This window comes from Cyclopterus lumpus, chromosome 10 (genome assembly GCF_009769545.1).
Source record: "Cyclopterus lumpus isolate fCycLum1 chromosome 10, fCycLum1.pri, whole genome shotgun sequence".
NCBI classification, from domain to species: Eukaryota; Metazoa; Chordata; class Actinopteri; order Perciformes; family Cyclopteridae; genus Cyclopterus; species Cyclopterus lumpus.
In genome coordinates, this window is record NC_046975.1 from 16,441,507 (window position 1) to 16,459,948 (window position 18,442).

General features: G+C 39.4%; 1 protein-coding gene and 1 long non-coding RNA gene across 3 annotated transcripts; one reads left to right on the forward strand and one right to left on the reverse strand.

Annotated features, from left to right (window-relative positions):
- Positions 1-3,446: 3,446 nt before the first annotated feature.
- Positions 3,447-14,949, reverse strand: fhl1a (four and a half LIM domains 1a). 2 transcript variants are annotated; one of them, XM_034542979.1, is made up of 7 exons: positions 14,931-14,949; positions 14,101-14,177; positions 6,782-6,963; positions 5,891-6,068; positions 5,286-5,455; positions 4,962-5,148; positions 3,447-4,111 (listed from the first exon to the last, which is right to left on the reverse strand). In XM_034542979.1, the coding sequence occupies exons 3-7, from the start codon at positions 6,935-6,937 to the stop codon at positions 3,957-3,959; spliced, it is 846 nt and encodes a 281-aa protein (XP_034398870.1). In that variant the 5' UTR covers positions 6,938-6,963; positions 14,101-14,177; positions 14,931-14,949; the 3' UTR covers positions 3,447-3,956. The 2 variants fall into 2 exon arrangements, with proteins under 2 accessions (XP_034398870.1, XP_034398868.1); XM_034542977.1 differs by lacking the exon at positions 14,931-14,949 and adding an exon at positions 14,475-14,712.
- On the forward strand, positions 7,519-11,100 carry LOC117737214. The gene is made up of 4 exons (XR_004610026.1): positions 7,519-7,654; positions 9,400-9,490; positions 10,636-10,757; positions 10,875-11,100. It is a non-coding gene; the product is annotated as an uncharacterized LOC117737214 (long non-coding RNA).
- Positions 14,950-18,442: the final 3,493 nt, after the last annotated feature.

The window sequence follows — 18,442 nt, forward strand, 5'->3', positions numbered from 1 at the left end:
CATGTCTGGGGTTTGGTGAGGGGAGCATCCCAAGTTTCGCATGTGATTCATCTAAATTTACTTGACCAGCAATATGGCCTTACCATTTTGTTCCCCAACTCCTAATTTAAAGTGTGCATGTGCTGAATTGCTTGTGCTGAAGCTCATACGCACACAGTTTAGTAATCATCATCATCATCATCATGTGCTTATGCTTGGGAGGGGATTCTCTGTCCTTTCAGCCTCCTCTTCTGTCTCCCAGCTTCTCTCACCGGGTGTTTGCTCCTTTGGCCACTAGAGGGCATCACAAACACAACTCCAACTGTTACATTTGAAGCTGAAGCGTGTTGAGATCCATTCACAACACTAGTGAATTCACATGTTCAGTGGCGTTTCTGCAGTTTGTTCATGTAGGGAATGTTTAAGTGTTGTTAATTTTTACATATGTATATAGAATTTATGTTTACTAACGACATTGTAATTTGCATCAGAATTCAGTTTATCCCGTTTTAGTCTCCACTGACTGCATCTGTAACACAACTGTTTGACTAACCATAACGGCAACATACAAATGAAGTCATTCACAGCTGTTTTATTTAACTTAAAGCAGTTTGTGTTTGTTACTGAACAGAACATGAATGTTAGCCTGAAACTAAAAATCAGGTTTTTCAATGATCTGGTTTTAATTTAAGCTTTACCAACACATCCACGCGCACTTTTCCATCCATCAGTCTGTCCGTGCGGCTCTCTCATTCGTTACATTTGTTTCCCATCAACTATCCATATTTAAAAAAGAGCTGCTACATCTGACTAAATGCATTTCAATTATTTTTTTATAATATACAATTTGGCTGTTTTGTTTATATATGAAAATACATTTCTACATATATTTAAGTGTTATTGTATTGTGTGTGTGTATATAATCAGTATTAGGCAAATGAAGCCATGTATAGGATGGAGTGGCGTCATGGATGTGGATAATTGAAGTCTCTGTGTGTGTGACCGTGCTATACTGTGTTAGGCTCCGGTTCGACTCGTGCCCTGTGACGGGGTTATCAGGTTACGTTTGGGCAGCCTGGAAAAATTGACATAAAGCCCTCTCTTCCACATGAGCTCTGCAAAAAAAAAAAAGGGCCACTAAACATTTCTCAAAATATATTGTGTGTATTTGTTTGTCTGTTTGAGCGCTTTCAACCACATATACCTAATCCCTGATTCTGAATATTGCCTCACCGAGACTAAACAAGTTGACATTGTGATGGCCAGCTGTTACAGCCCTCCAACATGTCTGACCCATGAGCAAAGTCAAGGCTGTGCCTCTTAACGATGCGTTTAATGTCATCAAGATATGTTTAATGTGGTGTCGAAGGGTTTGTGGGGATGCTTGTGGTTGGCATATCAGATTGGGTTTTATCTACTCTTTGTAGTAGCACCAAACTAAATATGACACAGGTCAGACTGGTTTTCTGTGTCTCCAGGATTTTTCATGAACTGTATTGAAATCTTGAATACCCGATGCTTGAAACGGTCCCAAGCACGAGGTTTGGGGACCTTTTATTTTTGCCTTGTTCTCTTGTGTCTAACTAAAATCTCTTTGTACATAAAGTCTTGGAGCTTTAGATCTTAGCTTTGATTAATAAGCTCAAAGAATGTAACGGACTCCATAAACCGTCCTCCATTATTTACCAAGTCTCTCCGAGCTGCCCGCCTTTTTGGCTTTCCTCCATTATTCATTTAGAAGACATGATACTCTTTGCACTGTCACAAATTACTCGCCATGTTTAAACAAACGGTTTTTGAGGAGTAATTTCACTGTAGAGAATCGAAGGAGTTGTGTGATATTCTGGAAGAAAATAAAAAGTAATGTGTTCCTTTCCCAGATGTTTTAGGAGTCTCATTAGTATCCCAAACTTGCCTACATCCAAACTCTTCCTACTCATCCTTCCACTCATGAGTAGCATCTGCTGGGGGGCTGTTGCAGCTGCTGCTTGAACAGATACTGTAATTGTTTCAGATCCTGCTGTATCTTCGAGGGCTCAATGACATAACTGACTGCTTTAAGTCCTCAACTTTGTCTATAACAATAGGATAGAACGGTGCCTTAGAATGATATTTAGTATTTTTATTGTATCACAGTGAACTAAGAAAGCTTTTCCTTACCTCGGCCTCGACAATCAAGTCTATCCAACCAGGGCAACTAAGTGAATATGGATATTTTTCTGGAGGATTTACAGACCTAACAATGCCCTGTCCACGAGTAAAATTTGTACTGTAAATATATCTTAAGTGTACTGAGAGTTAACAAACTGTTAATACAAATAAAGTCTTGCAAAGATGCTCCTTGTCCATGTTGTCTTGCTGTTGTAGAGAAATAAGAGACTTCCTTCACTTCCTTATTTTATCCGTTTTATATTGAACTCAACTCACAAAGTCTCGAGTGCACAAGTGCAGTTCAAATATAAATGTAACGGATTAATAATGAAAGTTAATGTGTATGAGCAGCAATATGCATGTGAAGAGCATATTATTCTAATAGATCCCAGTAAGGTAATGAAAAGCCTTTCATCTCATGAAGCGACACAGAATTAGACAAAACATCGACAAGATGCAGTCAAACTGACCACCTGGTGTTTTCCATCGAGGTCAAGGAAAAGTGGTTAGGAAAAGACGTTAGGAGGTAAGTTAATGACTTTTCGACCTCAGTCGTGTTTTAGATTTTAAGTTTTTTTTAAAGTGTGTTTGACATCTTTGAAGTCTATTTTTCTGTGCAGCACCTGTGTTTGTCTTGTCCTGTTCCTGAGTTAAGTTTATTTATTTAGTCATTTCAGTATTTCCTGTTTTTTGTTTGTGTCACTTACCTCTTTCTCTTATTTAAGATAACTTAATTTCATGCCTTCATGTGTTCACTGATTGTCTGCCCCGCCCCTAATTAATTACCTGCACCTCCCGTGTATTTAAACCTTGTGTTCCCGTCTCTGTGCCAGTTTATCTTCATCCTGTGTAGCCTAAAGTCTCATTATGGTATGTAAACAAACAGCATTTTAAAAATCATAGTATAGTCTAAGCATGTCGAAATAAATAAAGTATGTGTATTGTATATAGAAGAATGTTATTAAAAGGTGATAAAGTACGTCACAGCATCTTATGTCATTGAAAATAAGTCATAGTATCAGATGTCATACATATACTGTAATAGTATAGTAATCTGAGGAAGAAAGTCATAGTTTGGAATAAAATCAGTATAATGTAGGAAAACAAGTAATAGTTTAGTATTATTTTACAAAAAGGTACATGTAATAAAACAGTCATAGTATATAACATGCCATAGAAGTTTGCTTAGTAGGTCAAATCATCAAAAGTTACAAAAATGTAATTCAAATGTCATGCTTAATCATCGTATAATGTCATAAAATCTTAGAAAAAGTGAAATTAGAGTATATCATAAATATAGAAATCAGAGACTCCCCACCACTTCTTCCTTTTATTCTTGTTTTAGATTTTAATTCAACCACAAAGTCTTGAATACATGAGCATTTTATATGTCAATCTCAAAGATCTAATTTAAAGTCCCTCTAAACATTTGTGTAAATTACAGATTATTAATGAAAGCTGGTATGCATGTAAAAAGCATATTATTTCTGATAGATTCCATTAAGGCACTAAAAGGCTTTTGTCTCAAAGCTTCTGGATTAAATTGGACTAATGTTGCACATCACAATCCCCCAAAAGAAATGATGGTGCCATATTCGTATCCAACACCAGACAAGTTGCAATAATGTATATATCAATACATGACTCAAACAAGTGCATATTTAGTTCAACCATAAAAAGAGAAGCGCTGCCAAAATTGACTTTTGCCTTTTTTTTCAAATTCACACGGACAATAAAATGTGTTCTTTTGCAAATTAACCGTTTTACGGTCTGTTTTCGGTGTAATTCCGCCAAAAACAGAATCCTCTGCGCAGCTCATTTGCAGTTCACACCTTTTTAGCACAGTCGGGGCAGAAGACGTGATCTCCATTGATGACGAAGCGCTTATTGGCCAGCGTGAGGCAGCACTTCTTGCAGTTGAAGCAATACTCATGCCAGGAGTATCCTTCGTAGTTCACCACGTTGGTGCCGTGGCCGAAACCTGCAGAAACAGAAGGAGAAGCACAGGTAGTGGTGCGCCCACATTACAGGAGCATCATACAGAACTCACTTAAAACACTGAGCCATGGCCTTCAGTTTTGGCAAAATGTAGTTCTTAAATATGAATATAAGTTTTACGGTGATACTGACATCTAAATAAAGACGTTTCCAATGTGTTAGTGTTAGTGCTGCTGCATGTTACTGTATTGGAGTCATGTTAGCATGAATCTCAAAGATGTCATTTAAAGTCACTTTTAAATAGCTGAAAATGTTTAGTTAAGTTGAGTTTCAAAGAGCAGAAATGTAAAACACCTTCATTATGGTAATTAACAAAATTATTAAAATGTTAATAATAAATACACTATCTAAGTAAAATAACGCTTCGATTTAAAACAGAACGCTTTTGAAAAATGTGACTTAAAATAAAGTACTTAATTTTAGAAAAACAAATCTATCTATTTTATAATTAAATGTTGTTCCCACAAATATACTACATGTATTATAATTATTTTCCCTATTAGCTTATTTTGTCATTGCACAGATGCTGTCTTCCTCTGTTGCTCTGCTTCCAGCCTGCAGCGCAGCTTCCAATGCAGCTTGTTTAAAGGAGAGCTTTTATCCAATCCGATGTCACCTCCATGTCTCTATGTAAGAAGAGAGGCCCGAGGCCCTCTAGGTAGCCTTTGCAGATTAAAGTACATGGCGACGTTATCGTTGATCGTCATAATCATCATGGTGTCTGAGTCTACAAACAATTTTTACATGAATCCCACCATGTAAGACAATCCAGGTATACGTGTAAGTGCAACACAAATCATACAATGGAGAACATTTGTTGACACTGCCCTGACCTGTGATGGGGTTTTTGCATCCATGGCACTTCTTGGCCACATCGGTCTTGAAGCAGTCCACGCAGTAAACCTTGTCCTCGTGGGAAGTGAAGCGAGCTCCAGCAAGAGTTTTACGACAGGTGTGGCACACAAAGCACTCGGAGTGCCAGGGCTGGTCCTGGTAGCTGATCCCTCCTGAGGTTATGGCCTAAGGGGGGACAAGGGAACAGTCACAGGGCTGGAACATCATTCATCCTGCAGAACATGAACCGTCACGCTGCCACATTGAATCTCGTACAGGCGGGAGCCCTCACACTGTGCAGGACACATGACCATTGCCCGTACCTGCTTGCAATGGAAGCACTTCTTGGCGAACTTCTTGTCGTGGCAGGGAGCACAATAGATGTCATCGCCCTTGGCCAGGAAGCTCTGGGTGCGGATCGGCTGCTTGCACTCAAAGCACGTGAAGCATTCCTCGTGCCACAACTTGTTTTTGTACTCCACGTTTTGGGATCCTAAAACCCCAAACATGTGACGTTATCACATATGTTATCGGCAGCTTGGACCACATCGTAATTGAGGCCTTATGATGCTTATATTGAGTGAAATACCATGTTTTTATGGTCCATCTTTCTCACAAATAGAAACATGTTAGATGTTTTGTGAATTTTTTTTAATTTTCTTTTACAAAGTTTTCTAAATGTAACATCACCAGAGAGGGTGGGATAGCAAAAATAAAAACAATACGAGGTAAGAAACGATTGCACAGATTAAGTAAACCTAAACTGACTGAAAGGCCTCTTTCCAGCCGTTTTCATTATTTCTTTTAAATGCTACTTGTTTTTCTGTAACATTAAATATTTGTGAATGAATAAGCAACTACCAAAGTTAAAGTTGAGAGAAAACACCTTGATGTAACAAAGGAAAAGTTCAAAAAGGAGGAAACCCACCTGGCATGACCACCTTGTAGCAGCCCTGGCATCGGTTGCCGTCCTCCCGGGAGCCACACTTGCCACACATTATCTTGCCATCGTCGCGGGCGTTGAACGACTCGCTGGCCAGTGGCTTGTAGCACTTGGCACAGCGGAAACAGTCCTCGTGCCAGTAGCGGTTCTTATGGTGCAGCTCCTGAAACAGAGAGGGGGAACTGGGGTTGAGCATGGGTGCCCTCACTAAGCCGCCATGCAGACCTCATTGAAGTGGACTCGGGCTCGGGGCCCACAAAACAGAACGGGGACCAGCCCATGTGGCAGGCGTTAACGTGGAGATGAAGTGAACTGGTGAGCCATGAAGGAGTGAGGAGACTTAAGATGGTGGAAATGTGAAATGTTGTATTTGAGCCTCATTAGTCGTAAAGACACATCTTCCTCACACATTCAACCACTGTCACGGTTTACTGGGACACTTGAGTAAGATGCATGTGAGATCTATATTAATGTGACATCAAAGTATTTATCTAATGTTGTCTTTGGAATCTGTAGAATTTTTTTTTCAGATTGTTTAATCTGAATTTGGTTCAAAGTGTTCCCTTATGGACTAAGCATGATCTGAAAACAAAACATGTTTAATGTATATACTGTATATAAATATAGCTTACTGTAAAAATAGAGTAACTTATTCATGGTAGTTAGCTACCATATACTTATGCAATTAAAATACATTTCTGTTTATCATATTTTTTAAATGGTGAAGAAAATGTCATATGTCAAAATAAAACAGAGCGATTTCAGTTGTCATTTTTGTTGTTTATTAGAATGTTTCTATTTAGTTTTTGTCACTCCCTCCATCACTAATTAACATTTTTCTTCCACTCACACAACCTCAGACACTCCGTGCTTCACCTTGGAGTCGGCACCGACGGGACGTTTGCACTCTGCACAGGTGTTGGCGCAGAGCTTGTTGAAGCACTTGGTGCACACATGCTTCTCCTCCTTCTTCACATACTTCTTCCCGTGCAGGTTGTCCCGGCAGTAGTAGCAGTCGAAGCGATCAGTCATGGTGGAGGTGAGATAACTTTTGTGACCTGCGGAAAAAACAAAAGAAGATGGTCAGACTCACGCAGCTTCTATCCTCCCGACGCGACTGAATGTTGCCAGACGGGGAGAGCGTTGCCTTTTCCATCATCCTCAACTCCCTGAACAATGCAAGTCAATGGGTACGTTTATTCATAGAGCACCATACAGTTGATTAAAAGTGCTGTACAGCAGGAAAAAGGAACAAAAGAAATATGAAAATGAGCATTCAATGATTATAAACTTCACCTTTGTGCCTCAAAATGCAAAAACTAATCTGTATTGTATTGGACAAATTACATGTGTCCGTGTTTTCCTGTTAATGTCCGTCGGACACAGCGAGCTCTGACAGGAGCATTCCAAACTGTTGAGAGAAGTGTGAGTGAAGTTTAAAAAAAAGCAGCCCACAGATGTCTGCTTGTTGTCTGCGTGCTTTCTGGCCTGCAGACTTTTTTTTTTTACTATGCTCTACTTGGAAAGTTTATGTCATCATTTTGAGACCGCAAGGCTCATTCTCCCCCCAACCCGCTCCTCAAAGACCTCCCCCTTTGAGTCTGGCCCACACTCTCTTTTGTCTGCGTTTTGGCCAGGTCATTGTCAGTGTCAACACCAAGTTGCTACTTCATTTATCAACATTCCTGCGTTCCCATCCACATGGGAGCAGCCTGAGAAGCTTCCTGGAACAGCTGTGCGTAGGATGGAGTAAGTGGAGGCTTTATCTACACCTCTTTTCAGTCTCTCTCTGTCTGTCTAGTTGAGCGGTGTGTGAAAAGTGATTTATATATCAGTTTTAATCTGGTAAGCACAGATGGAGGACAATGGGTGGAATGGCATTTGTGTCCCAGTAACCATAGGAACAAGGACAATATTTATGATAGGGGACTTTGTGGTAAACAGCCGTGTGAAAGATATGAGCCTCCTGGTATGTGCCCCTGGTGTTTGTGTGTGCCGATGGATAGAAGGGAGAGGAGCTTCTATCTGCAGCTGTGCTGCAGGGATGAAGATTGGACTGAGCCCTCACACGCCCAGTCACTATGCAGCATTTCATGGAACTAAAGCAGGAAAAACCCACCCAGTCAAGTCACACACACACATGCACATGCACACGCACGCACACAATGCTCGGGTCTGATTTCTCAGCCCGGCCAGCCCTGAGATCTATTTTAGACATGCACTCTCTATTTAAAGCAGCTTGACCTTCCAGAGGGGACAAATGGATAGGGATGCCGATAGATGACCACTGGGACTATGCAGCTATTGTGGCTCTACTTGTTACAGACAGAGTGACAGCTGCCCCCTGTCAAACAGGCACGGTATGTGCAGACCCTAAACTGTGAAGTGGAGTGGGATGCACCACTGTGGTCCCTTTGGGGAGCAAAAAAGGTCAACACCAGACCAGATTGGTGAGTGAGTCAGAGCTGTGAGAGATGATCCAGACAGTGAATCTGCCAAATCAACTGCTACGTTGTCAAGAAAAAAATAAACATTGAGAAACAGCCAAACAAAACGAATAGAGTACATGGCAAAGCCTGGATCAGCCCGTTCTTTGAGTCTTTCTTCAACATGCATACAAATAATAATAGATGGAAGAGAGCTCCAAATATAAGACCACAGATTTCTATGACAAGATGGAACCATCATATAGATTCAACGACATCCATTCAGCTGATGGTGATATATCAACCATAGCTGATGTTAAGGCTGAGATGAAGTTTTATGCCCTACGATTAAAAATTCCAAGGTCAATATGTTATATTGCAGCTAAATAAGAATTATAATGGGAACCAGCTTCTTAGGAACTTTAAATTTCAATGTGCTTCCAAGGTTTGTTTGAACATGTTAAAAATCAACGAAACATCAACAAAAGCCCCAAAAAGCTAAGACGTTTGAGTTTAGATTATATTGTTACATATTGTTAAACAAGTCATTGTGCAATCCTGCTTTGTATAAGACAATTATTAAAAGTATATCTTCAAAATTGTTAAAATAGATAAACTGAAGGATTAAATCTTCCTTTATTTGGAGAGAAAATTATCCTATCTCTGAAGCTAAATGTCTGAACATTCATCGTCACAAATCTCAATAAAAAGTTGAGCTCATACACAATAGTTTTTTTCAAATTATGTTTAAATCGAAGCTTGAATAGAAACAAGCTAATAGCAGTCAAGTTTTTAGATTTTGCACCTGATTACTTGTAACATATTCAATAAATTATTAATTTGAGCATCAAGTTATTTAGTTTATTTTACCTGAGTGTCTGAAAGCCATGTTTGGTTCCAATGAGGAGACAAACAAGTAGAAAAGAATACGGGGACAGGTAGCATCCACAGAGGGTCAAGACCAGAGACCGTAAACCTCACTAGGTTATGGGGGGCTGTATATACCCCTCTGTGACCCGACCCCCCCTCCAAATCCTACCCTAACCCTAACCCTCCTCTCCTTTTTAGGGGATGCATTAGAGAATAGGGCGGATGAGAGAGAGCATGAGGAGATGGATTAGGTGATAGAGATTGGAATCCACTGCTGTAACATCAGAAGGTAAAAAGGTGTTGACCGATACAGATACTCCCACTGCCTCATACATGTTGTGTTGTTCAGATGTACAGATGACACGATGGATCACTTAACATCATAACTTAGAGAGATGACTCACAAAAGCAGCAAGTTGATATTATTAACTGAGCTGTGGAGAGACAACGTGTTGTATAAGTATCTCTTCTTATATCTGCATGTCTCTGTGTGTGTATATACATATACAGTATGTCAGATCTTTCCGATAGACAATGTGCGATGCTCAAAATTAAATGCAAAGGGAGCCAGAGCAGAATAATTTAGAATGGGAGAACTTGTTTTTTTTTTACTGTCAGTGATGAATTCTTCTCTCTGTTATGTTTTTGTGATTCTAATTCCCAAAAATTATAGTACTTTTAAAGCTGCAGGAAACACCCGGTGCATTCCTGATAGAAAAATGGATGTTCTCACAGAGAAAATATTTCCTCATCCGTCAGAACTTTATCTACTCGGACGATGTTAAGGCTGTGTGGAAGTTTTATGCCATACGATTAAAAATTCCAAGGTTTAAACCTTTATTAAACCTGCACAGTGTATTTTCTGGCTCTAAGCTGACATTTTATAATCTTTTAAATTGATAGCAAATATACACATCAAGCAGATTTACAGCGACATAAACATTAATTTAAAGTCGTCTTTCTGGTCATCTGATTTCCAATATACATTTTCCTTTTAGCTCTGTTTTTGGTCTCTACTAACTCGAGTCATTTAAGCCATCCCTCCATTGTTGTTATAAAAAATTCAAATTCAGTTCAATATTATCATTCTATTGCTGCCAACTATCATTCATGATCAAACCCACCATGACCACCATCCTCTAGTCGGATGTGGAGCTCCACAGATGGCCCTTTACTCTGATTGGTTTGGGCCTTTAGAGTCAGACGAGCTTAAATACATAAATATAGGATCATGATGGAAATGAGAGGATGGTGAAATGTTTGACTCAGTTAGGAAACATTCAAAGAAAGGACTCGTCTCTTAACTATATTACACTTCTTCTTATGTCAGACACAAAACAAATGAATGCAGTCAGCGTCTGTGTGTGTTTTTTAAGCTTGGCTGTATAACGGACATCTGGCTGTGATTAAGGATTTTATTTGGTCCTTTACCAGGAAGCGTTTTGTCCTTTTTCTAATCGGTCAGCCAATTACCCGAAACCCACGAAGACTAATTAATGAGCAGGACGGCGCCACGACTCCTGGCCTCCAGAAACCTTCCCAGTAGTCGCTCTGTGGTAAATCAGGAAATCTGTTTCCGCTCTTCTATTTCTTTTACAGTCTCGTTAACATTTAGATTGTTTTTGTTTAAAAATAGTTGAATCTCTAATGAGACACTTTGTCTGTTTTTTCAGCTGCCCTGATACACACGACAGCTGGAATGCAGTGCCCACCTCCCCACCTGACACCTCCAAAGCCGTGCTTTTAATAGAGCAAAAAGAACTGCTGGTCATCTGGAACAATAAATAAAACTATAAATATATCACATATTCTTTCCTAACAAGAGAATCATGTTTAAATACGTAGCTGGTGATGTGTCTAATTGACAGCTTTAAAAAAAAAAAAAAAAAAATGCCATGCCACTAATAGAAACAGACTATACTATACTCTTGAACACACATTGTGATATGCAATGCATTACGTGAATATGTTGGTGGGTGTTGCCTCCTGGCCACTAGCCCATCACCTCTCTGAGTGACAGTTGGGCTTCGCCGGCATAGAGAAACAGAAAATCCGGCCTGTACTTCCTGAACAAATCGCTCAGTGTGACGGAACAAGCTCCAACGCTCACTTCACTGCTACCAACAGTAACACAACTCATGTGTGTGTGTCTGAGAGCTCATCTCTCACCATGACCTCCTGCCCTGGACACACACATACACACACACACACACACTTTCAGTAAGTGACTGAAGAAACCAGGGTGTGGCTGCAGACACATTGAGGTAAAATATGTGTGGACAAAAGGACCCGAGCGGAGCGCTATTAACACAGTAACACTCCTGTCCAACAGATATGGCTCTGAGTGTTGCTCTCACACACGCACACACACACACACACACTTTCCGATAAAGCCGTCGCTGTAAGCCAGCGAGCATTCAGCCCTCATTGGTCTCACATGATTTAAGCCTCTAAACAGAAAAGGTCATGTCCCTCTTGCTGATCAACAATCATTTGTGTGCTTGACTTTAAATTGTATATATCAGGATGGCTGCACATAAAACCTCCTAAAGCACATTATGCGTGCACAGTGCATGAATTTCTGCGACATAGGACATTCTTGCGACACACAAGTTACGTTTTCACAAACATTTTCAAAACACAATTCTTTTGATCAGTAGCGGAGGGTAACTACATTTACTCGGTACCTTTACGCTACTGTATTATTGAGACTATGTGTAAACCTCTACATTTCAGAGGTATGTGATCAAACAGCTAAAGTTACTAGATACATTTCTAGAATATGTATTTACACAAACACATGATCAGCCTCTAAAATGTATTAATTATGGACTTCAGTTTAGTGAAAATCTGTATTAACTCCTCCAACTACACTAGTACTGCTTGCACATTAGTTAGTCTGTAATAAAGTAAATGCAGTAATTTTGCATAAAGAGTACTTTTCATACTTTGAGTGCATTTTGTATTTCTTTGGTAAAATTGTGAATGCATGGTTGATGAACAGAGTAAACTTGTACTTTGTTATTGGTACTTTTACTCAAGAAGAGGATCTGAGCACTTCTTGCACTCTTTTAAAAGTCTTCCGGCCCTCTCAGTCTATTTCGTTCCTTCATATTGTTGCTCTCGCTCTTTCATCATTTCTTTCTCACTTTCTTCCTGTTTTATTCACAAAATAATCATGTGCAATTCATGAGCTTTTCTCTGCGCTGAAGAGGGGAAGAGGAGAGGACAGCAGTCAGTGACGAGCAGTTTGACATTCACAAGAGGGGAACATTGCCTCCACTCAGCCAGCATTGCCTATTTAGGAGTAGAGTGCTACTTCATGTGTTTCATCAGCTCGGTCATCACACTCAGACACATATTCTCTCCCTCTCTTTTTCCCTCTCTCTCTTCTTTCTGTCTGCCTCTCTGCTCCGTTTGCAGGAATAAAAGAAGTGATGAAGCTGTCCCCTCAACAAACGCATGCTTCTGCCTGAATAATCTGCAGGCAGCGAAGCTCCCAGACGTCTTTTAGTGTCCCGCTGATGGCCTGATAGAGACGAGATGTCACTGGCACTGAAATACAACAGTTTCATAGAAGAGTGATATCAATTATACACTACATGTCATGCTTTATGAATGAATAATGTGTAAGTGCAGTGTTGGATGTGTAGCCTTCACTACTTTTGTGCTGATTTTACATCAAATAGAAAAAGAAAAGAAACACTTCGAAGATAAATCTGAATGTCTTTTTCTTTTCTTTTTTTTAAAGCCCCGAAGAAAATGCCTTTTCAAATTGAAAGTGGATACATTCATTACTCAGTTAGAGTAGTTTTATGGCTTTTGGAGGATGGTGAAGTCATACTGGAGCCACAAGGAGGTCCAGTGTGCCAGAGAAAGGACCCTAATCTCCAGGTCTCAATGACATCATGCATTTGGTTTGGCAGCTGGCCAAACCAGAAAAGGGAGGAGACGTACACAGATGTATGTTTCAACAGTTTCATGCTGCCTTTGGGCTCTGCTGTTCATTATGCCAGCAGTACAATAATAATAATACTACCATAAGACCATTTGATCTCCAAGATAAGCTGGTGCTTCTGTTTGTGGTGGAGTTACGTTACGTTGCACGGGTTACAATCACGAGAGCTTGTGTGAGGGAGAAGTGATGGAAGAGGTATTCAGAGCAATACAATCTAATAAAAAATGTATAGTGTTGGACCAAAATCATGCAAGCATTACTTTAATGTTGTAGCTTTATGGGTTAGATGCTTTATATATACTTTGGGGTTTTGGTTGTAACCATTCATCTCATGCAAGTAATCATAGTTTTGTTTGTAGAATCTTATAGAAAAAAGTATCTAACAATCTAAATATGTTAATAGAGTACAAGTATACCCTGTGAAATGCCGGTGAAGTAGAAGTATAAAGTAGCATCAAATATAAATACACGTAAAAAGAATTCCAATTACTGTTGGTAAGTAACAACAACAACAACAACAACGTTTTTTCATTTTAAAAGGAAATGACTCAAAATGAACGACTGACGTAGGCAAAGCTTTATTCCTGGAATAAAATGCCAATAATGCCAATAATAAATATGAACACTAAGATGTAGGGCGTAAATGTAGAGAAGTGGGCAGATGGCAAATAAAGCGCATCACCTGTTGCCCGGCTTCTTGAAACGCGTCGCAGATGTCGGTATTTTCCCTCTGTGAGTAACTGAAGATGAAACCAACTCTCCAAATGTCGGGAACGTCCACCCGACAAGATAAAAGCATGCAGCAATAACAGACGCAACTCTCCCTCAATGGACCAAATAACCGCCTCGAGATAAAGCTCTCCTGTCTCCCTGTTTCACAGAAGGTATCCGAGCAGCTGCCCGACACACTGAGGGAAACACAGCTGTGGATTCGGACTCACCTTTCCAAAGGAGCAGATGAGATGTCTCTCCCTCGACCAGCAGCAGTGTGTCCGGTGGGCTTTGCCGAGAGGTGCAGCTTTAAAAAACAGAAGAAAAAAAAAAGAAAAAAAAAAAACTTAGTGCATAAGCCAAACCTCTAGGCTCTCATAAACAATGACCTCAACCAGGAATTCACAAACTCTCTGTAAAGTTCTTATTGGCCCTGCACTCGCGATCAAGAAGAAAATAAAGTCGTAACTTTTCTGCATCAACGAGCCCTGAGACTCAACAATATGGCCTCTGTGAAGAGATCTCCATGCATTTATTATCCTTGTAACATTTTTAACACGGCTGCTGTTTACAGAAGAGGACCCGACTTGATAAGTTGACACACTTTCTTCTGGATTGGCCTCACTCGTCTCCTTCTTTGGTAATGAATAGAGGAATTGCATCCAGATGACTCATTCTTAACCCCAAAGTAAATACATGCAGCCGGTAAACTTAACCCTCAAAGTTAATCCATTACAAATGGATGACGAAATGCCAAAAAGGTGTTCCCCTTATAAAACTTATTAAGCTATTGTATCAACTGTGTCATCAAGACTAAACAGCTCTTTGAGTTACGTGAAAGAGTATCCAAACATAGACACACTGACTCTAACCAGAGGATGCATGTGTGTGTGTGTGTGTGTGTGTGTCAGGATGAAGATAATATGGCTTCTTAATAACATGCTGGAACAATAAATGTCTTCTTCTCACAAGAAAAAAGTTGACTATTGATAATCAATTACTGTATGTGACGTGTTATATTATTCATATATTCAACAAATACTGTGAAAACTGTCGTTACCTTCGGTCGATGTTAATGAGAGCCACATGTTTGGTCTGTGGTGGTCATGGACGTCTGGCTGGAGATGAGTGAAGGCAGGTTATCATTCTATACAAATGTGCATTGCACTAAAAGGAACAATAATCTAGTATTTATTTTAAATGCAACAGAAGTTGCACTTTATAAAATACCTACCTCCATCTGCTATTGTAGTAGAATAGTGTAATTATTTCTTCCAACTAGTGAGACTTTTTGCTTGATTTAAAACAATTATGCAATTAATTTCATCAACCACATAAACAATTGTGTGGAAATCCAGTTTAAAAACAGAGTTCAACTGAGGGACATTTATTATGTACTCAAGCTGACGCCAACTGGCCCTTTAAAATGAACATTTCCTCCCTGGACTGCAACTCCACTGTCCAGACTGGAGGGCGTTGTATCCATATTAGGAACATGTTACCGGATATCTGGCACAGTAAAATGCCATCAGCTTTGGTTGTGCAGGGCTTGGCGCTCATGATAACAAAGTCATTCTGATAACAGTCATAATAACAAAGTCATTATGAGCAAAGTGGCTCATAACGTTGCCCACATGAGAAAAAGTTGTTGCATTAATATTTTTTGGCAACAAAAAGTGAAAGAAATAGTGGATCAATTCATAATGATTTGGAATCGTGGTAAGACTTTGATCACATTGGGAGGATAAGATGGAGTTATTAGAGCAAGGTGCATATTTAACATGGTGCCCCAGTTATATTTAAAGGAATTATTTCAATAAATGCTAGTGTGAGAGCTAAAGCACTAGATCTCACATCACACACTAGAGAAGAAACTTATAGCATTATTGATAGGTCTAGACTGGAAGTGATTCCCGACCTTTTAAGCATAATTTCAAATTAAAGCGTGTCTACCTCTGAACCATTCCATCCCAAAAGTTTTTCTTTCTTCTGGGGTTGTTTCTTTTGAACTTTTAGAGGCCAGAGGAGCTTAAACAATTCACTGTTATATTAGAATAATAAGAAAAAAATATCGCCTTAAAGTTGTACGCCTCTGCCAACCAGACGTCTGTCCAAAATGTCATCACTTTATCATTTTAATGTATTAGACATTTGTGTAACATTTTCATAATTAGCAAGTGAATTATTGAATAATGGGCAAAAAGGACCGTTGACCTCTAAAACCCAATCAGTTCATCCTTGAATCCAAGTGGACGTTTGTGCAACATTTGAAGAAATTCCTTCCAGGTGTTCCTGAGATATCGCGTTTATGAGACTGGGCCCGGACGCACATCTGGCAAATAAAAATAGTTTGAGAGAAATACAGTTTTCTTTTGTCATGTAATGTTTATCTTGTAACTTTTTGGTGGGGCTGTACCTTCATGTTGGAAACCACTGCACTCCAAAGTCTTTTGACCAAGGCCAGCCTCCTCTTTGAAATTAAATTCAACACACTGGAATATTTGACCATCTTCAAAAGAGAGGAAAAAAAAAAAAACCTTGTTGGCTTGCTTTCTGTCACAATTCATCATACACCTCTTAGCCTTATGTGAAATGCCCAGATTTATGCAACTCCAGTAAAATCCCTTCTGGCGCTAATCCTCTGGCGTATTCCTCGAAGATGACGGGATGATCTCTGGAGCTCGACCGCTGCATTCTTACACAACACCAAATAAAGAAATGAGGTAATTGATTTAAATCAGGAGGCCATCAGGGCTTAAATCAAAAGCACAGGCTTCTGGTTTTTGACCGCTACACGCACATGAACAGGTGAGAGTATATTTACACAGATGAAAACATTCAGTACTTGCAAAACACTCACTCACTCACTCTTTGGTCCGCTACTTCAGACGTGTTGTCTGTCCAATGATCAAAGCCCATCACAAGTCACCATTCAACGAACACACTCGCAGAGTAGTCTGCAAACACCAAAACCTATATCAGCCTTTTCACATTATTTCACGTGTCAGTTGAAGAACAGCGGCATACAAATTCTGCGTGTATATATTTTTCTATTGTTTTTTCTCCACACCATCAGAGGAAGATTAATGAATAATGCTCTGTAGAGGTTATAGCAACTACATTCAAACACACACACGCAAAGTACCTGATTGGTGAAGTGATGAGATGGGACAGCAGCATAAAAGGACTCTTGACCATCTCTTTACAAAGAAACATCAATAATATTCATTCAAGTTTTATTAAACTGACATGAGTTTGCTCTTTTTTTTTTCCACGACCTTCAAAAACATAAAAAGGTAAATAATATTAAAAGCAGCTGTAAAATATCAGAGCAAAACAATAAAACATTCGTAATGGATGAGTGCAAATTATTCAATTTTCAGTTTTTACTTCATCGTTTCCCTTCCACAAAATACAATTCGAATAATGGAACAAACGAAAAGTATAAATGGTCGAAAGAAGAAATCATTTCCTGGACGCTATGGTGTCAAGATGCAAGCCTGACTAAAACATTGAATACTCAATAACAAGTTCCTGCACAGCAGAAGATAACTGTGGAAAGAAAAGAGATATCCAAGTTTGCTCTTCCTTCCAGCTCTGTATCGTGCCAAACACACTCTCTGTCTCTCTCACACTCACACACACTATCTGTCCTCCATTTCTCTCTTTCATCATGTATTTCTTTCACTCTTTTCTGAAACTCTATCATCATCATCTTCTTGCATCGGCTCTGCATACAGCCAACTGTTTTGTCTTCGGCTCACTGAGACGATTAACCACACAACTGTTGTGTTCAACTTGCCCCCCGTGTTCAAAGTGTTTTCTGGCTTCTGTCCACACAAACACGGCGTTGCCACAGCGACGCCGCGTCGTCGCTTCCTGTTAAACACACATCAACAGCTGCAGAACTCAAAAGGAGCTCACAAAACTCTTCCATTACTTCTCGTGCATCCACACTGACGTAAGACTACGAGTTAAACGTAACACACCCAATCATTCAGGATATATTAAACTCCTGGTCAACCAGCGGACCATTAACCCTCAAGGATACTACTGGGTACAGCAGAGAAAAACATCCAGCACGTCTACAACCATTCTAGTTCTATTCTGGCATGTATCATAATGATGAAATGCCTCAGTACAGTAAATATCTGCTCACATCAGCAATGAAGTGATTGGAATAATCCCGTTTTATCCACTGATATTTTATGGACGTTGTTGTATTTTTTAAGATAAAACACTCTTTTACATCCACCGCGTCCAGCTTCTTGAATCTAAACATTTGTCTTTTTGTTTAGTCTTCCATGATTATAAAGTGAATATCCAACTATTGATCAGAAAAACGGAAGATATTTAAATGAATTAATCGATTACATAGAAAATAGCAGGTATTGATAGTAGAATAATAATTGGTTGCAGCCCTAATACAATCATATATATATATATATATATATATATATATCTATATATATATATATATATATATATATATATATATACCTGGTTTGCCAAGTTTGTACACAAGTGTTCACAAGTGTTCTTACCAATAACAGGTTCCTTCATGTGTCTGTG

What these genes read in the sequence shown, in the direction of transcription:
- fhl1a (XM_034542979.1), bottom strand. Translation starts at nt 6,937, where the DNA reads ATGACTGATCGCTTCGACTGCTACTACTGCCGGGACAACCTGCACGGG. An exon ending in AGTGCTTCCATTGCAAGCAG is followed by an intron (nt 5,149 to 5,285) that starts GTACGGGCAATG and finishes GTCCCCCCTTAG; the next exon opens with GCCATAACCTCAGGAGGGAT. An exon ending in ATGCAAAAACCCCATCACAG is followed by an intron (nt 4,112 to 4,961) that starts GTCAGGGCAGTG and finishes CTGTTTCTGCAG; the next exon opens with GTTTCGGCCACGGCACCAAC.